This window comes from Haliotis rubra, unplaced genomic scaffold (assembly GCF_003918875.1).
Source record: "Haliotis rubra isolate DU_JTF1 unplaced genomic scaffold, ASM391887v1 Scf458, whole genome shotgun sequence".
NCBI classification, from domain to species: Eukaryota; Metazoa; Mollusca; class Gastropoda; order Lepetellida; family Haliotidae; genus Haliotis; species Haliotis rubra.
Window position 1 is genome coordinate 208,308 of NW_025767144.1, and position 19,153 is coordinate 227,460.

Here is a 19,153-nt window from a genome sequence, read left to right on the forward strand (position 1 = left end):
GGGGCAAGGGCCTGAGCTGATGATGAGCATTACCGGCCTGACTGTGCCACGATCACCCAAACCCTCTCTGCTGCATTTTTCATCTTTAATCTGTAAAACATAATAATAATAATTATGTCGACTTTGCAATGAATTCACAGAGACTGTCCAACACCTTGTCAGTGGATGCCCTTCCCTGGCACAAACAGCATATCTGAAAAGACATGATGGCATGGCTCGTTGGTTGTGGTTTTGACTCCGAGGTCCATCCATGGTACGACCTTGAACATGTCCAGGGAGTCATGGAAAATGATGCTTTCAAACTTCTGTGGAATAGGCCCATATACAGCCTCAGAAGAATTCCTGCTAACAAACCTGATCTTGTCCTTTTTGATAAAGCCAATGAATTTATTTAGATCATTGAACTCCCTGTCCCTTTTGACAGCAACGTGATTGGCAAGATTCAGGAAAAGCATGATAAGTATGCGGACCTCGCCTTTGAAATGTCTCGCTTGCATCCCAAGTACACTGTCGTCAGGCTCCCCATTGTTCTCGGTGCCCTTGGTTTGGTACCTCCTGATGTCTTGGCGCAGATCAGGAGAGTGTCCGGGTTCTCCACCGGGAGTACAGCCCTACTGACACTCTGGGTAATGCAGAAGGCTGCAGTGTTGGGGAGTCTACACATTCTCCGCAAAGTTCTTCGTGGGTTCGACTAGGCAGTGTTTCCTGGGAGAAGTCCCATTCGCTGTCTGGGCTGCGTGTAGAGGGGGCAAGGGTCCTGAGCTGATGATGAGCTTTACCAGCCTGACTGTGCCAGGATCACCCGAACCTTCTCTGCTGCATTTTCATCTTTAATCTGTAAAACATAGTAATAGCATGCTTGTAATGCGCTGTTTTCCATGTACAACATGCTCAAAGCGCAAGACATACAAGTATATACAAAACAGACACTGAGAGGGAATAGAAGATTAGAGATACATGGAACACAATTCAATGAATTTATTTTTGCACTCATAGGCTAATCTGAAGAAGTGAGTCTTTAGTAAAGATTTGAAATTAGAAAGTTCTGTAGAGTCACGTAGATATTGAGGCAGTTGATTCCAGGTTGTAAAGGCTGCATACAAAAAGGACCTTTCACCATAGAAGTCCTCACAGTTAGGATAACGAGGAAACGTGTATCCTGTGAACGGAGAGAGCGACATGGGCGGTGCTGTGTGAGGGACATGGGCGGTGCTGCGTGAGGGACATGGGCGGTGCTGTGTGAGGGACATGGGCGGTGCTGCGTGAGGGACATGGGCGGTGCTGTGTGAGGGACATGGGCGGTGCTGTGTTAGGGACATGGGCGGTGCTGTGTGAGGGACATGGGCGGTGCTGTGTGAGGGACATGGGCGGTGCTGTGTGAGGGCCTGGGCCGCGGTGCTGTGTGAGGGACATGGGCGGTGCTGTGTGAGGGACATGGGCGGTGCTGTGTGAGGGACATGGGCGGTGCTGTGTTAGGGAAATGGGCGGTGCTGTGTGAGGGACATGGGCGGTGCTGTGTGAGGGACATGGGCGGTGCTGTGTGAGGGCCTGGGCCGCGGTGCTGTGTGAGGGATATGGGCGGTGCTGTGTAAGGGACATGGGCGGTGCTGTGTGAGGGACATGGGCAGTGCTGTGTGAGGGACTGGGCCAGATACGAAGGGGCAGATCCAGACAGACTGCGGAAAGTGAGGCACAGAAGCTTGAATTGAATCCTGTAGTGAATGGGCAGCCAGTGTTAAGAATGTAGGAGTTTCAGAGCGTCGTCAGATTTTCGTGACTGGGTCACTACACGTGCAGCAGCATTCTGCATACGCTTAAGTTTCCTTATCTGTATCTTAGTGGCACCAGCGAGAAGAGAGTTGCAGTTATCAGTCCTGCTCATAACTAGAGACAGGACAAGAGTGGTGGCAGATTCGGTGGTGAGGTATGGTCAGATATGTCCAATAGTACGCAGTTGAGCAAAGCAGCTCTGGACTAGATGGGAAACATGATCATCCAGTGACACATCTGAGTCGATAATCACACCAAGGTCTTTGATCTTGTCAGCAATTTGGATGTGTGCATTATCAAACTAAAAAGATGTAAGACCAGACTGTGATCTCCTTTTCTGTGGCCCTAGGACAATGCATTCCGTCTTGTCATTATTCAGTTTTAGTTTGTTGTAATACATCCACGCCTTGATGTCTTCACAACAAGTGCTCAATTCATTCAAAGCCCTGTGCGCCTGAAGTGGCTTTGACTCCATGGATCTGTAGACCTGAGAGTCATCAACATAGTGATGTCTGTCCCCTTCATGTCTTTCCACGACACTTCCAAGTTCCTTCATATACAAGGTGAAAAGAACCGGTCCTAAGGCGGATCCTTGTGGAACCCCACACGTAAGATATGATGGGTCAGATGACAACTTGTCAATGATTACACACTGACTTCTATCGGACAGGTACGATTTTAACCACTCTAAAGCTGTTCCATCGATGAGAAATTCCAACCTCAGACGTTCCAGAAGTTTGCAGTGATCGATGGTGTCAAATGCACTGCTTAGGTCAAGAAGTACCAAAACTGCAAGATTCTTGTTATCGATGCCAAGCCAAATGTCACTGATCACTTTCAGTAATGCAGGCTCGGTGCTATGATGGCTACGGTAGGCGGACTGGAGATGATCATGAAGGTCACGTTTATCAAGATGATCATGAATGTCTGGTTTATCAAGATGATCATGAACGTCACGTTTATCAAGATGATCATGAAGGTCATGTTTATCAAGACGATCATGAAGGTCATGTTTATCAAGATGATCATGGAGGTCACGTTTATCAAGATGATCATGAAGGTCACGTTTATCAAGACGATCATGAAGGTCATGTTTATCAAGATGATCATGAATGTCACGTTTATCAAGATGATCATGAAGGTCATGTTTATCAACAAGATCGTGAAGGTCATGTTTATCAAGATGATCATGAATGTCACGTTTATCAAGATGATCATGAAGGTCACGTTTATCAAGATGATCATGAAGGTCATGTTTATCAAGATGATCATGAATGTCATGTTTATCAAGATGATCATGAAGGTCATGTTTATCAAGATGATCACGAATGTCATGTTTATCAAGATGATCACGAAGGTCATGTTTATCAAGATGATCATGAATGTCATGTTTATGAAGATGATCATGAATGTCATGTTATCAAGATGATCATGAAGGTCATGTTTATCAAGATGATCATGAAGGTCATGTTTATCAATATGATAATGAAGGTCACGCTTATCAAGATGATCATGAATGTCACGTTTATCAAGATGATCATGAAGGTCGCGTTTATCAAGATGATCATGAACGTCATGTTTATCAAGATGATCATGAATGTCATGTTTATCAAGATGATCATGAAGGTCATGTTTATCAAGATGTTCAGAAAGTCATGTGCATGCAGCACGCTCAACTAACTTGGAAAGATAACTGAGATTAGATATAGGCCGGTAGTTGCCAAGCAGATCAAAGTCGAAGTTTGGCCTTTTCAGGAGTGGATTCACTAGAGCTGACTTAAAGGAAGACGGCACTATTCCATATTCAAGACTAATGTTGATGATTTTTGTAAGAATCGGAATTAAAAGATCAATGTTATCAAGGATGATTGGTGTGGGCACAGGATCCAAGTCACAGAAAGTAGGATTGGACTTCCGAAAATTTTCAACACTTCATCGCAGGTGAATTTGTTGAAAGTCACCAGTTTCTCCGAGCAATCATCACTTAGTTCAGTAGAGTGCGTATCCGTGCTGGTCTCACGTTCGCAAGAAGAATCTGCAGGCATCATGCCAGCACGTATCTTGGCAATCTTCTCTGTAAAGAATTGCTGGAACTGGTTGGGCAGCACCTCGGGAAAGTCTGTTTCCGGCAGTGGTGAAGTGAACTCCTTACGAAGAAGGCGGGACATGAGTCTGTACAGCGATCTTGTGTCAGACATTGAATCCTGGATTAGACAGTTCAGTGACATCTGTTTGGCCTGCCTTATGAAAGACGTCACTTTATTTTTCGCAACACAGTAAATTTGCCTGTGGATTTCAAGATGGGAGCGTCTCCAAGCTTTCTCAGCATGGCGCCTGGCTTTCTTCGCAGCGATAACTTCCGGTGTTACAGACAATGGTGTAACCGGGTGATCTGTTACACGCTTCGATCTCAGTGAGGCATATTTATCTAAGAGTTCAATGAGGACACACTTATATTTGCCCACGAGTTTGCTAATATCGGACGGTGGTTTCTGTATGAGATCAGAATTTGACAAATCACGTCTAAACGCATCTCGATCTATATGTTTTAGATTCTGACACTGAAAGAACTTCTTGTGGAGGTTTTATAGTGGAGTGGAGGTTTTATAGTGCGAGATCTCCACGCCATGAAGGATTCAAAGCGCATTATTATTAACCTGGATAACCCAAGCTGCCTGTTGGGCGCTAGAAGGTTATAGTTACATGAATTTATCCCACCTGGTACCCACTTTCTGCTGGGTGAACAGAGGCAATTTTGAACAAACTCATTTGTCAAAGGTGAGACCACATTTATCACATATGCTTCGTTGAGGGGCAGGACTGAAGTCCTAGAAACTAGAGCTGATGAAAAACATGGTCACCCATCCAACGTTGCTTAACTTCAACTGATTTGTGACTTGAACTTGACGCACACCAAGAAGATCCGGGTTAGAATTGATCTTCTAGCTTCTCGCAAGAGGCGACTAACGGAATCGGGTGCTCAGGCTCACTGACTTGGTTGACACATGTCATTGTATCCAAATTGGGTAGACTGATGCTCATGCCGTTTATCACTGGATTGTCTGCTCGAGACTCGATTATTTGAGGACCGCCGCCGTATAGCTGTAATACTTCTGAGTTTGGCGTAAAACTAAGTCACTCACTCATGCTATTCAACAAAACCGTTGGTTTGTGCATGCCTGCAGCAGTGATGGTCCCAGAAAGGACGCAGCATTACCTAGTCTCTCTCAAGTAATTTCTCAGGAAATGTGAAACGGTCCCATGTAGACAGGGGTTTGTATTTGCGTACATAACAACACACAATAGTTTTATCATGGTCTGTGAAGGAGGCCTGTGAGTACAAGAATCCACCCCTTCCCTCCCAGCCCTTGTCTGTATCACTGCAGGAAAAACAGCTGTTCTATCTGGGCCAGAAACCAATGCTTGGTAGCATGAGGACCTTGGTGATGGGGAACAATGACAACGTGGTCTCAACAACTACAATCTTAGTAGGTACCTGCCATCTTTGTGAGAACCTGCTGAGATAGAAATCCTCGATACCAATCTAAGTGGGTCTCACACAGAACCCATGCATGGTCCTAACTGTATCACCTAGACCCCAATCTAAGTGGGTATCACCCAGAACCCATGCATGGTCCTAACTGTATCACCTCCACCCCAATCTAAGTGGGTCTCACCCAGAACCCATGAATGGTCCTAACTGTATCACCTCCACCCCAATCTAAGTGGGTCTCACCCAGAACCCATGCGTGGTCCTAACTGTATCACCTCCACCCCAATCTATGTGGGTCTCACCCAGAATCCATGCATGGTCCCAACTGTATCACCTCCACCCCAATCTAAGTGGGTCTCACCCAGAACCCATGCGTGGTCCTAACTGTATCACCTCCACCCCAATCTAAGTGGGTCTCACCCAGAACCCATGCATGGTCCCAACTGTATCACCTCTACCCCAATCTAAGTGGGTCTGACCCAGAACCCATGCATGGTCCTAACTGTATCACCTCCACCCCAATCTAAGTGGGTCTCACCCAGAACCCTGACATGGTCCTAACTGTATCACCTCCACCCCAATCTAAGTGGGTCTCACCCAGAATCCATGCGTGGTCCTAACTGTATCACCTAGACCCCAATCTAAGTGGGTCTCACCCAGAACCCATGCATGGTCCTAACTGTATCACCTAGACCCCAATCTATGTGGGTCTCACCCTGAACCCTGACATGGTCCTAACTGTATCACCTCCACCCCAATCTATGTGGGTCTCACCCTGAACCCATGCATGGTCCTAACTGTATCACCTCCACCCCAATCTAACTGGGTCTCACCCTGAACCCATGCATGGTCCTAACTGTATCACCTCCACCCCAATCTAACTGGATCTCACCCAGAACCCATGCATGGTCCTAACTGTATCACCTCCACCCCAATCTAAGTGGGTCTCACCCAGAATCCATGCATGGTCCTAACTGTATCACCTCCACCCCAATCTAAGTGGGTCTCACCCAGAACCCATGCATGGTCCTAACTGTATCACCTCCACCCCAATCTAAGTGGGTCTCACCCAGAATCCATGCATGGTCCTAACTGTATCACCTCCACCCCAATCTAAGTGGGTCTCACCCAGAATCCATGCATGGTCCTAACTGTATCACCTCCACCCCAATCTAAGTGGGTCTCACCCAGAATCCATGCGTGGTCCTAACTGTATCACCTCCACCCCAATCTAAGTGGGTCTCACCCTGAACCCTGACATGGTCCTAACTGTATCACCTCCACCCCAATCTAAGTGGGTCTCACCCAGAACCCTGACATGGTACTAACTGTATCACCTCCACCCCAATCTAAGTGGGTCTCACCCAGAACCCTGACATGGTCCTAACTGTATCACCTAGACCCTAATCTAAGTGGGTCTCACCCAGAACCCATGCGTGGTCCTAACTGTATCACCTCCACCCCAATCTAAGTGGGTCTCACCCAGAACCCTGACATGGTCCTAACTGTATCACCTCCACCCCAATCTAAGTGGGTCTCACCCAGAACCCTGACATGGTCCTAACTGTATCACCTCCACCCCAATCTATGTGGGTCTCACCCAGAACCCTGACATGGTCCTAACTGTATCACCTAGACCCCAATCTAAGTGGGTCCTATTCTCACCCAGAATCCATGCATGGTCCTATCTGTACCACCTCGACCCCAAACTAACTTCTAAGTGGGTCTCACCCAGAACCCATGCATGTTCCCAATCACATCCCCACAACCCCAATCTAAGTGAGACCCTATTATGACCCAGGACCATGACATGGGTACAACCATACCATCTCACCTCCAATTTTCGTGGGACCCTATGATCACCCAGAACCCCCGACATGGCCCCAACTATAATATGTGAGACATATAGCACCCAAGTCTAGACTTGAACATGGATCTTCTGCATGACTGACACTTCATCCACTTGACTAACCCACATCTCTTGACTAAGGATTTCTGGGTAGGCAGGTGTGGTGACTTACATTACAGACATAATTCATTCAACAAAACACATGTCAAAATAAAATAATTTATTGAGTTGAGACATAGCAAGATGATGTGTTCACATCACATACAGCTGTACACGTCTCTCAAAATGGAGGCTGTCTCGCACCCGAACGTTCATCCATCAGGTGTCAAATGTTTAGACACCTGACTTCATCTACGAGCCAAGACAGCCACCAGATGGCAGGACATGCACAAATAGATTACGCACATTATGTTCAGAAGAAACTAAACAATAAGAAACTAAGATACACCCATGCTACAAGTTCCAAGTAACGATATCCCTGATCCCATTCGAAAACAAGATGCAAAACAGATTGAGCAAAGTAAGAAATGTTCTCATAGTTTATGAATAAAGAAACTTAAATCATGTTTTCACAGTTGCAAGAAGAACACTGTCAAGACAATAACATCAATAAATAATGGAAACAACCTAATAAATATCATTTAACAACATGATCACTTAACAAATTCCTAAACAACCATTACAGTTAAGTTCCTGACGCATTGGCCACAAGCAGAACCAAAGTATTCTTAAAAATTGCAGGGAGTTTCACAACTTCATTCTGTTTAATCACTATCACCAACAGATATAGAAACTTGAAATTAAGGTTTGTCAAAAGTTTATAAAAAATATCATTTTCTAAGTAGTTTTCCATATTTTCTCAAAATCACAACATCACCAAAAAGAAATGTTTTTTTCCACTCAATTTCTGACCCCAATAAGTACTGAAGCCAACCATTCCTCAGTTCATTCTAGTGGTTTCTTTTTTACATCAAAAGTTTGCAAAACAATGAATTTATTTCTCAGAGAAGTACTCAAAACTCTCCCTGAAATCAATGAACAGTTGAAGAATAAATATTTCGATGTCAAAACTATGTATCAAATATATGTGGTGTAATATCAAAGGGAGATAGTATATTCCCAAAATATAGAAATATTTAGCAAAATATATCAAATTGTTCCATATCAAATATTCAAGTCCCAATCAAACTGAATTCAGATGCAGTGGAATACGCTTTTTTTCTGTCCCTTATTTCATGTTTCTGTCAAGTTGATCAAAAGATCTTCAGTTTCTCAACATGCACATTCCAAACTGAACATGGTTGACACAAATCTGACTCTTGTGAAATTACATCTATTATAAACATAAAAAGTGGTTTTACATTCTATTCATTATACCATGACAACACATATAAATACACTTACATTCATTCGAAAAAGAAATATTGCATATGAACTTGCAGTAGTAGGTGACAATATGATAACTTTAACCAATATTTTTTACTGCAATACAAAGTTGTAAAATAACACCTTAACTATGTTCCAAGATAATTAGCAGAAATATTTTTGTTTCAATTTCACATTTCCATTTCCAAAACAGCACCAAATCAAAATAAATGGTTTGACAAATAACTTATGTCATCTTTTACTTCGAGTATAATTGGACTAGTTATGTTGTATCTGTAGTTAAAGCTAATTATTACTTTAACATGTTAAAGTTCATCTCTTGATTCTGCATTTCCTTGTTTAATACCCTCTAATAATGCTTCTTCTTCCTCCTTCTGCTTCTGTGCTGCTTCTTCCCATTTCTTTAAATCTTCATCAATCTGTGACTCTGTTTTTTCTGTGTATGGACCATCCTGATGATCGTCTGGAACGTTCTCTTCAGCATCGCCTTTCTTAAAAAATCCCTTTCTTAACACAAGTCTTGTGCACTCATTCTGAGTTAAACCAGACAGATCATGTTTCTGCAAATACGAAAGATTTGATAAGATCACAAAAATGGGTGTGTGTCTTCTGGCAATATCTGGAGGTCACAAAAAACACAATGTGTCCCACCCTCCACGCCCTCATCCCACCCTCATTGATGGACCCAACCTCAACAAACTCATCACTAGACCCACGCTCCATGCCCTCGTCCCTTGACCCAACCTCGACAAACTCATCGCTAGACCTACGCTCCATGCCCTCGTCCCTTGACTCAACCTCGACAAACTCATCACTAGACCCACCCTCCATGCCCTCGTCCCTTGACCCAACCTCGACAAACTCATCACTAGACCCACCCTCCATGCCCTCGTCCCTTGACTCAACCTTGACAAACTCGACACTAGACCTACGCTCCATGCCCTCGTCCCTTGACCCAACCTCGACAAACTCATCGCTAGACCAACCCTCCATGGCCTCGTCCCTTGACCCAACCTCGACAAACTCATCACTAGACACAACCTCCATGCCCTCGTCCCCTTGACCCAACCTCCCGACAACTCATCACTAGACACAACCTCCATGCCCTCTTGACTCAACCTCGACAAACACATCACTAGACCCACGCTCCATGCCCTCGTCCTTTGACCCAACCTCGACAAACTCATCACTAGACCTACGCTCCATGCCCTCATCCCTTGACCCAACCTCGACAAACTCATCACTAGACCTACGCTCCATGCCCTCGTCCCTTGACCCAACCTCGACAAACTCATCGCTAGACCCACCCTCCATGCCCTTGTCCCTTGACCCAACCTCGACAAACTCATCACTAGACACAACCTCCATGCCCTCGTCCCTTGACCCAACCTCGACAAACTCATCACTAGACACAACCTCCATGCCCTCGTCCCTTGACTCAACCTCGACAAACTCATCACTAGACCCACGCTCCATGCCCTCGTCCCTTGACCCAACCTCGACAAACTCATCACTAGACCTACGCTCCATGCCCTCGTCCCTTGAGCCAACCTCGACAAACTCATCACTAGACCCAACCTCCATGCCCTCGTCCCTTGACTCAACCTCGACAAACTATCACTAGACCCAACCTCCACACCCTTATCGTGGAACCCACCCTCCATGCCCTCATCTCCAATGGCCCACCCTCGACACTAGATCCACCCTCATCTCCCATGGCCCACCCTCGACACTAGATCCTCCCTCCATGCTCTCATTATTTGACCCACCCTCTCCACACCCTTATCCCTTGACCCACCCCCTCATCGATGGACCCACCACCCTCCACATCACTTTAGCCACCACTCACAATGTGAACTCACCTCAACCACCTCATCTTCTGAGTTTAGGAGAAACAGCTCTGGGTTGGCACCATGCACTGTCTCGAACTTAACATTGTGACTAGAAGAGTCAAGGTCATTAACAAGTCCATTTGTCTAAATATGCAATGCAATCAGTTGGAAAGAACCTTTTGTCCATTAACATTACTGATGAACAAGTTGATTTTACAACCATAGCAAGACTTACTCTGGTATAAGGCTTAGACATTGATATTATGATCTTATTGCCAATGTTATGTATCAACATACTGTGAAACAAATTCACTTGACATCCAGTTGACAATAAGGCCTGAGGTCATTTTTGCATTACTTTGAGAAACCCATTTCTTTGTAATAATTATCCAAGATTTGTGAAAAATATTATCAAGCTATCCTTATAATTTCTTGGTTCAGAGATTTGCCAATCTGATACTTCATATGATGTGAATATATATCATAATTTCGAGGAGTTGTTTTCTTTATGACTGCTACTACAAATGTAAGTAATGACTCAACTAATGAGCATGGTGAAGATAATAGCTGATTAGTAAATCCCAAACCACTTTTCCAGTTTTCCTCTACATTACTCAACAAACATACCCATCCTACTGAGGAAGGGAGATTTATGGATGTCAACATTATTATGTGTTCCTCATAATAGAGAAGCTGACATCCATAAAAACTCTCTTCCTTATGTGTATCACTTCTAAATGCCATTGGGAAGGTGGGTAGCCTAGTGGTTAAAGCATTCGCTCATCACACGCCGCAGACCCAAGTTTGATTCCCTACATGGTTACAATGTGTGAAGCCCATTTCTGGTGTCCCCGCCATGATATTGCTGGAATGCTGCCAATAATTAAACTTTCATCAACAAGATTTGTATAACATGTAACACTTCATATACATACTTAGTTTGACCATGTTACATATTTGTGAACAGCATGATATTTGACAATGTTATCAAGGAAACACTACTTGTGTACTATGAAGCTACCTGTACTGTACTGTACTGTACTACTGAGGTAAAGTCTATAAACATCTAATACTTCATGTACATGCTTAGTTTGACCATTTTGCATATTTGGAAATAGCATGATATTTGACGTGATCGAGGAAACACTGTACTTGCATACTATGAAGCTACCTGTACTGTACTGTACTACTGAGGTAAAGTCTGTAAACTTAATTCTGGGAATAAAAACATGGAGGAAAAAAAAAAGAAAGAAAGAAATGATATTGCTGGAATATTGCTAAAAGCGGCGTAAAACTAAACTCACTCACTCTAAATGCCAGTGAAAGACCTGATATCCTACTGAGCCTTAAACATCAGGGCTCCCTTCCCAATGGTGGGCAACAGTTTGTCATGTTATCAATATTAACCATCTTAAACCTGCTGTTATAAATAACAGTAGATAAAAGTCATTTCCTCCCAAAAATATAAGTCATGAGAAAGGATACAACAGAGGGAGATCTACTCTAATAAACCTCTTGACCTCTGGTAGGCGATTCAGTCGTCATCCGGCACAACTCTGAAAGAACAGTGTTATACATGGAGTTATGTAGTATCTATTAGTTCATGTAACTCATATTCCAGTCAGTTGGGACTGGCTAAAATGATTGATAATTGAAAATATCGTCAATAGGAAAAATTATTAATGATTATCAATATGTAAGTTGTGTCATCAATAATAATATACGTTACCTTTTTTGATAGAAAATAAATTAAATTTTCTCACACAATATGCAATTTTAAGACATTATTCATGGTCTGCTTCTAAATTGTGTTCAGGATGCAGTTTTGCTTATAATCCATGCAAAAACATGTCGCCACTCACCAGTGATGATAAATATATTCATTCCTTTCAGACATTTTTTAGCACTTTTACTCGAAGTTACGGCTCCACTATTTATCGATTATTGATCAATATTTAGATCACAATTATCAATCTCTAAGATCGGCAATATTCAAGCTATATGGTGGAGGTCTGTAAATAATTGCGTTCGGACCAGACAATCAAATGATCAACAGCATGAGCATCGATCTACGCATTTGGGATGCAATGGCATGTGTCAACCAAGTCAATGAGCCTTTTACAACAAACATGGGTTCCTGAAGACCAATTTCAACCCGGATCTTTATGGGTCCTGCAGATAATTAAATCTGGGCTTGGAAAGCCTGAAACTGTCATGTTCCGAGATCCACATAAGCAAAGCGTAATTATAAAATATGCAAAGTAAACCAACATAACTTTTTTTGTTTTGCCTAAATCCATATATGTACTGGAAATTTCACCCCCCCTATATAGTCCTCCATTGTCTGTGATAACCAGGTGACTTACTCGCATATGTTTGTATCACTGACCAATCAGTGCTGTGCAATTAAACATCATTTCAATTTCTGTCTTATTAGCTGTCTTCACATTTGTGTTTGCAGCTGAAAAAGTACCAATGTAACAAGAGGCACATAGGCTGCCGAAGGCTCTTTTGTTTAAACTCATCAGTGATAATAGAAAGTTCACAATGAACAAATCATATCGAATTAGCCTTCAAGATTATGAACAAATAAATAACAGAAATAAACGTTACACTACAAAAATTAAATACACAAAATAACGCCACTATAGAAATACGATAAATGACACGGAGACACGATTCTTTGATTAATGTTGAAAGTAGTGTTTCCTCTACTGTACTGCGTTCTGTGATGGGACTCAAAGATTGGAAATTAACTTTATGAGTAATAATTCATACTGGCAAAAATATTTGATTTAGAAAAGAAATTCTTGATACTTAAGGCAATGTACCTCTGTCATATGAAACACGAAACGAAACGACAAAGGTTTGTCTTTGGACTTTTTAAACACAATCGCCCACTGTTCTGCCGTGTAAGTGCAAGTAAAACGCGCGATCATATTAACATTCCGCAAAAACATATTCCAGTGATTAAGAATTATACCTTGACTACGCCTCGCACGATATCTTTGTTCGCGACGTCCTCATTGTCGGCATACGCAATCGCCAACACCAGTGCACACGTCGACAACCAGCTTAACGCAGCCATGTTGTTTACTGAGACCTTCACCTTCAGTATTCACCAATGCGCGTTCTCCGAGTATACAGGATTGTAGGATGACCTTTGAACCTCATATGAACCAATCGCATTTCTCCACCGCTATCAATGAATTACTTTGTGTTTGTGCGATACGTTAACGCGGAAGTGAAGAATAGTTATGTAATAGTTATCAACAGTCCAGTTAATCGAACGTGTTCGAGATTCTTTTTATCACTTTTTGTCGTTTATCATGATGATGTGACTTCAGTTAACAAAAACCATCATCGTCAAAATGGGTAAAAATAAATGTCCACCTCTATCATTGTTATTGGACAGCCCCAAAATATTATTTACCCACAGCGTTTACCCTAATCTCTGTATCATCGTCAGAGAGAAACGCAATTCAACATCCAACAATTTCAGAAATAACAACAAACACGACTCTTATTATTATTCTTATTTTTATATTATCATTATAACTATTCAACTGATACTATAGTAAAGGCTGAGTGACAATGTGTGCCATGCTGGGGTCAGGTGTTCCCAGGAAGGAATGGGGACAAGTTATTTCTGACTGTTATGTAAACCCAGTGAAATAAAAGCGAGAATATAGTGAGTGAGTTTGGTTTTACGCCGCACTCAGCAATATTCTAACTATATGTCGGCAGTCTGTAAATAATCGAGTCTGGACCAGACAAGCCAGTGATCAACAGCGAGAATATAACAAACCAGGCTGTAATGATTTATACTGAAAACCCCTCCATGAAACTCACATAAAGACAGCACAGTTTCACTGCAACGTTGTTAACAAGTCGCAGCGCATTAGTGTCTAGATTTAAACCAAACAGATCATGTCCAATTACTTTGATGCGAATTGGGTTAAAACATGTTTAGAATTGTGTTTAAAGGCCATGTGCTTTTAGGATGTAAATGTCTGAAATCACCAGGACTGAACCCAGTTTAACGTCGCCTCGGGTATACGGTTCGTGAAAGTACAATAGAGTGTCCCTGCCCCTGCCCCTGCCCCTGCCCCTGCCCCCTGCCCCTGCCCCTGCCCCTGCCCTACAACTTAAAAAAAAGTGCACAGACACCAAACATGATAAAACCACACCTATGTAATTAGTGATACTAACAAATACAGGTGACATCAAACTAATCCTATTCAATAGATATTATACAAACAAAATGTACTTTATGTTTAAAGTATTACTCCTTTGAGAGGCATTCAGATGTTAGAGTACTAAAGTTAGGATATGACGGATGAACAGCTTCTTTGATATAGATGTTTCGGTGTAGGTTCTATAATGTCATAATTTGCCTGAGCCTACACCAAAACGTTGCTCCTAATTATAACATATATCTTATCCTTACTTGTGATATTGTAATTTCTTGTTCATGAGAATGAGCTTAACAGATCGCACAAACGCAACAATTTCACTTGACGTCAATAAATCTTTACGACGTGTGGCAGGTGTGGCTTTCGTTTCAAACGACACATGTCGCAATGTAACATATGTACATGTCGGCTGTAATTACCAAAAGAAATTAAGCGACAGAAATGAAGCCAGCCTTTGTTTCAACGCAACTCGTCAAATTATGACAATGACATGTCAGTTTCAACATTTAAAGTCACTATTCCTGGATGTTCCTCCACGCCATAATCAAAACATCCACTGGCATGCCACAAAGGCGCTCGAACCTGGCTAGCCGAGTACACAGTTTGAATACGACTACTGCCAAGCCCCATATCAACACGCCATGTCGACGATGAACATAGTAAGAAGTTGTATGCAGGTTAACTCCCAAAAGCAAGACCTCCCATAAGGCAGGCGCAATGAGTACACTAATTAGCTGAGCAAAGTTGTCCACCCCTATTTAATGAATGAGTTGACCCAGAGTCACAACAGAGCATGTCCCATCCCAGAAAGTTGCACCCCCAGGTACTTCTAGAGGTTGTAGGAAAAAAAGGTCATAGGAAAAAAGTCATAGATTTTGGGAGGAAAGTAAGTCACAGGAAAATAAGTCAAAAGCTAAAAAAGTCAGTATTGATAATGTATTTATTCATAACATATTATCATCAATAGCACTACATGAATATCTCGGAACCACATTTGAACCTCTTATTAAATTAATATATTTATTCAAGTATAATACAAGCATAAATAAATGGAGAATAGGACGTTTTTATAACAGGTGTTGATGAATTTATTTTTGCAAATAATTGGAGAACAGGATGTTGATGTACATATATGTTGATGCAATATGTCTTAATTTAAAATAATAATTCATTTTTCATCTGGGCACATACCACTATTATCAAGGGTACATTAATTAAGCCTGAGGCAACCAGCCATAAAATGTGTTGTTTTAAGCGGTCTGTCTTTTGGGAGGTCTGTCTTATTGGAAGATACCGTATGGCATGGACAATTTCGGTTTCGGTTTAATGGCTCACTCGAGCAATCGTGTTCTACCAACACCCGCATATATTATTACGTGCCCGAACATATAGACATAGACACGTAGTCTCAAAACATACCTTCGCCTTCTTACTTTATAAAAAAAGGTTCAGTAATAAAAATGTTCCGGTTGATATATAAAGCTAAATGTAACAAGCAGTATGACGCAAGGAGAAAATCAACATGAACAGGGAGATATGTTTAGTGAGCAGATGTGGTTTCGTGGTGAAAAGAATTTTATTCAAATGACAAATTTTAAAATTGATATTTTTAAAGTTGATTGATTTAATTTCGTCACAGCAATTGGGAGAACAGTTCGCAGAAATATATCTTCTTGAGGCAGCCAACAGTTTTCATAATATACTATACCAAAAAAGAAACGCATAGGCCAGAAATCTGTTGCGAAAATGTGGTATTTTCAAACATGTATAACTCGTCCACAAACAGACTTTCTGACATTAATTTGTACATCGGTTTAGAAGAAGGTAATGTCTATACAACCAAGTGGATAATTTTAGATAACGGAGACGTCGAGCGCGATGGTGACCACGTAGTATGGCCCTGACGTCGGGTCTCCTGGCTCTCAGTCCAATCTCTCTCAACCTGTTCCGTACAGTTTGACCGGATATCCTCCGAAGTCCAGGCACCCTGGCTGCTGTGCTCTCACCCGTGGCAGTACGACCACGCAAACGTAGTACCCGGAAGTACCGATCTTGGGCTGCAGTGGTGACTCGAGGTCTGCCTGTACAGGGACGGTCATTTGATGTACCTGTTTGGTTGTAACGAGCTGCAAGCAGTGATATCATGTTCAGACTAACATTCAGACGCCTGGCAACAAAAAATTGGTAATCTCCAGCATGCATTCTTTCAATGGCGCTGTTCCGTCTCGCAGCGTCAAGACGTGGCGTAGTGATTTTTTTTACCTTGAAACTCCTTTTAAAACGGATGCCGATTTCCGAAGGTAATCTGAATTTTTATAGTTAGACAGTACATGCTCTTTGCTGCACAATTTCAACTGGAAGGTGATTTCTGTTGCTTTGTGGCGATGCGTTTTAATTCTGGTAAGAAATCTCATCAAAATCAACTTTTTCAGGTAAAGTCGATTTTTCGCTTGTGCAATAGTGTAAAATCATGTTATCAACACTTTCGTTACATATTTTGACGATTGTTTGAATACAATTGGTAATTAATAGATTTAAAAAAATACAAAACGCCAATGCGTTTCATTTTTGGGATAGTATATATCCGGTTCCCACAAATGGTTTTGATGCCTCATGTGTTGTTTTCTGTATGTCAGATGGGTTTTCTGTATGTCAGATGGGTTTTCTGTATGTTAGATGGGTTTTCTGTATGTCAGATGGTTTTCTGTAGATGGGTTTTCTGTATGTCAGATGGGTTTTCTGTATGTCAGATGGGTTTTCTGTATGTCAGATGGGTTTTCTGTATATCAGATGGGATGGGTTTTCTGTATGTCAGATGGGTTTTCTGTATGTCAGATGGGTTTTCTGTATGTCAGATGGGTTTTCTGTATGTCAGATGGGTTTTCTGTATGTCAGATGGGTTTTCTGTATGTCAGATGGGATGGGTTTTCTGTATGTCAGACGGGATGGGTTTTCTGTATGTCAGATGGGATGGGTTTTCTGTATGTCAGATGGGTTTTCTGTATGTCAGATGGGTTTTCTGTATGTCAGATGGGTTTTCTGTACGTCAGATGGGTTTTCTGTATGTCAGATGGGTTTTCTGTATGTCAGATGGGTTTTCTGTATGTCAGATGGGTTTTCTGTATGTCAGATGGGATGGGTTTTCTGTATGTCAGACGGGATGGGTTTTCTGTATGTCAGATGGGATGGGTTTTCTGTATGTCAGATGGGATGGGTTTTCTGTATGTCAGATGGGTTTTCTGTATGTCAGATGGGTTTTCTGTATGTCAGATGGGTTTTCTGTATGTCAGATGGGATGGGTTTTCTGTATGTCAGACGGGATGGGTTTTCTGTATGTCAGATGGGATGGGTTTTCTGTATGTCAGATGGGTTTTCTGTATGTCAGATGGGTTTTCTGTATGTCAGATGGGTTTTCTGTATGTCAGATGGGTTTTACACTAGAAGCATTGGCGTGCATCAACCTGAATGACGGCTTTTCACGCGTCATATTACCAAGTAACAGTTTCATTTGTTTCGTCAAGTCCTTGATTGTAGATATTCGTGTTTCAAATGGAAATTGAAGCGATTGGATCTTTATCCCACAGAATCTATGCACAGGTTGACCTTCATATGTTGTCGCTCTAACCAAATAGAGACCCATGCTCAAATTACAACTTTTGTATGAAATTCTAACTGTCATGCCATAGAACACGACGACGTCGCGTTGTTGTTGTTTTTCCAGACAAAAATACTCATTTGTGTTTTGTTGTTATGTCTGACTGCCTCGCTTATAAATATATTTCTAAGAGTGAGCGAGCGAGGTTAGTTTTACGCCGCGTTTAGCAATATTCCAGCAATATCACGGCGGGGGGACACCAGATTATAGGCTTCAAACATTATACCCATGTGGTGTAGCGAACCCGGGTCTTCGGCGTGACGAGCGAACGCTTTAACCACCAGCCTACCCCCACCGTCCAGATGTCTAAGACCTGCATTACTCTGGTGATGTGAATTGGGTTTATCATCCAAAACTGTGTTCCACAGGAGATATCGCTTGTGTGAGATCAAACGATATCTCCTAGGAGATATCGTTTTGACAGTAGATTTTGTACAATGCCCTGACAATGCTATGACGTCATGTACTTGATGACGTCACAATGCTATGACATCGCTGCACTGCAAGTCTAATGGCAGTACCATGCTCAGAGATGTACATTTTTCATTGAAAATTAACGAAGAATGATTTTGGATGATAAATAGAATCTCACCCTCGTGTCTACTGATATCAATTATATCAACACTCGTTGATAAAGGTAAAAATATCCTCGGCAAGCCTCGGATATTTGTAACTTTATCAACTCTTGTTGATATAATTGATATCAGTAGACACTTGGGTGAGATTCTCTATTTACCCTCATGTTCAAGACCATTGTACTTATATCGTGTGTACGAGGGACAGTCAAAAAGTAGTGAGCCTGACCTAGTAAATGATACAAATGCAGCTGTTTTTTATGTTTTATTTTTCTACATATTATCTGTCAACCTCAAGTAAATTGGTTTTGCTACGTTCCAGCCTTACGATCTCCATTTTGTTTGAAATTTTATCTTGGTACCCCCAAAAAGTGCAAAATCTGCAATAAATGCACCA

General features: G+C 42.1%; 1 protein-coding gene across 1 annotated transcript; it reads right to left on the reverse strand.

Annotated features, from left to right (window-relative positions):
- Positions 1–7,317: 7,317 nt before the first annotated feature.
- LOC124290117 (selenoprotein M-like) lies at positions 7,318–13,472 on the reverse strand. Its single transcript, XM_046726810.1, has 4 exons — positions 13,314–13,472; positions 11,816–11,886; positions 10,361–10,439; positions 7,318–9,058 (listed from the first exon to the last, which is right to left on the reverse strand). Exons 1-4 carry the CDS (start codon positions 13,416–13,418, stop codon positions 8,804–8,806), a joined length of 510 nt encoding a protein of 169 aa, XP_046582766.1. The 5' UTR covers positions 13,419–13,472; the 3' UTR covers positions 7,318–8,803.
- Positions 13,473–19,153: the final 5,681 nt, after the last annotated feature.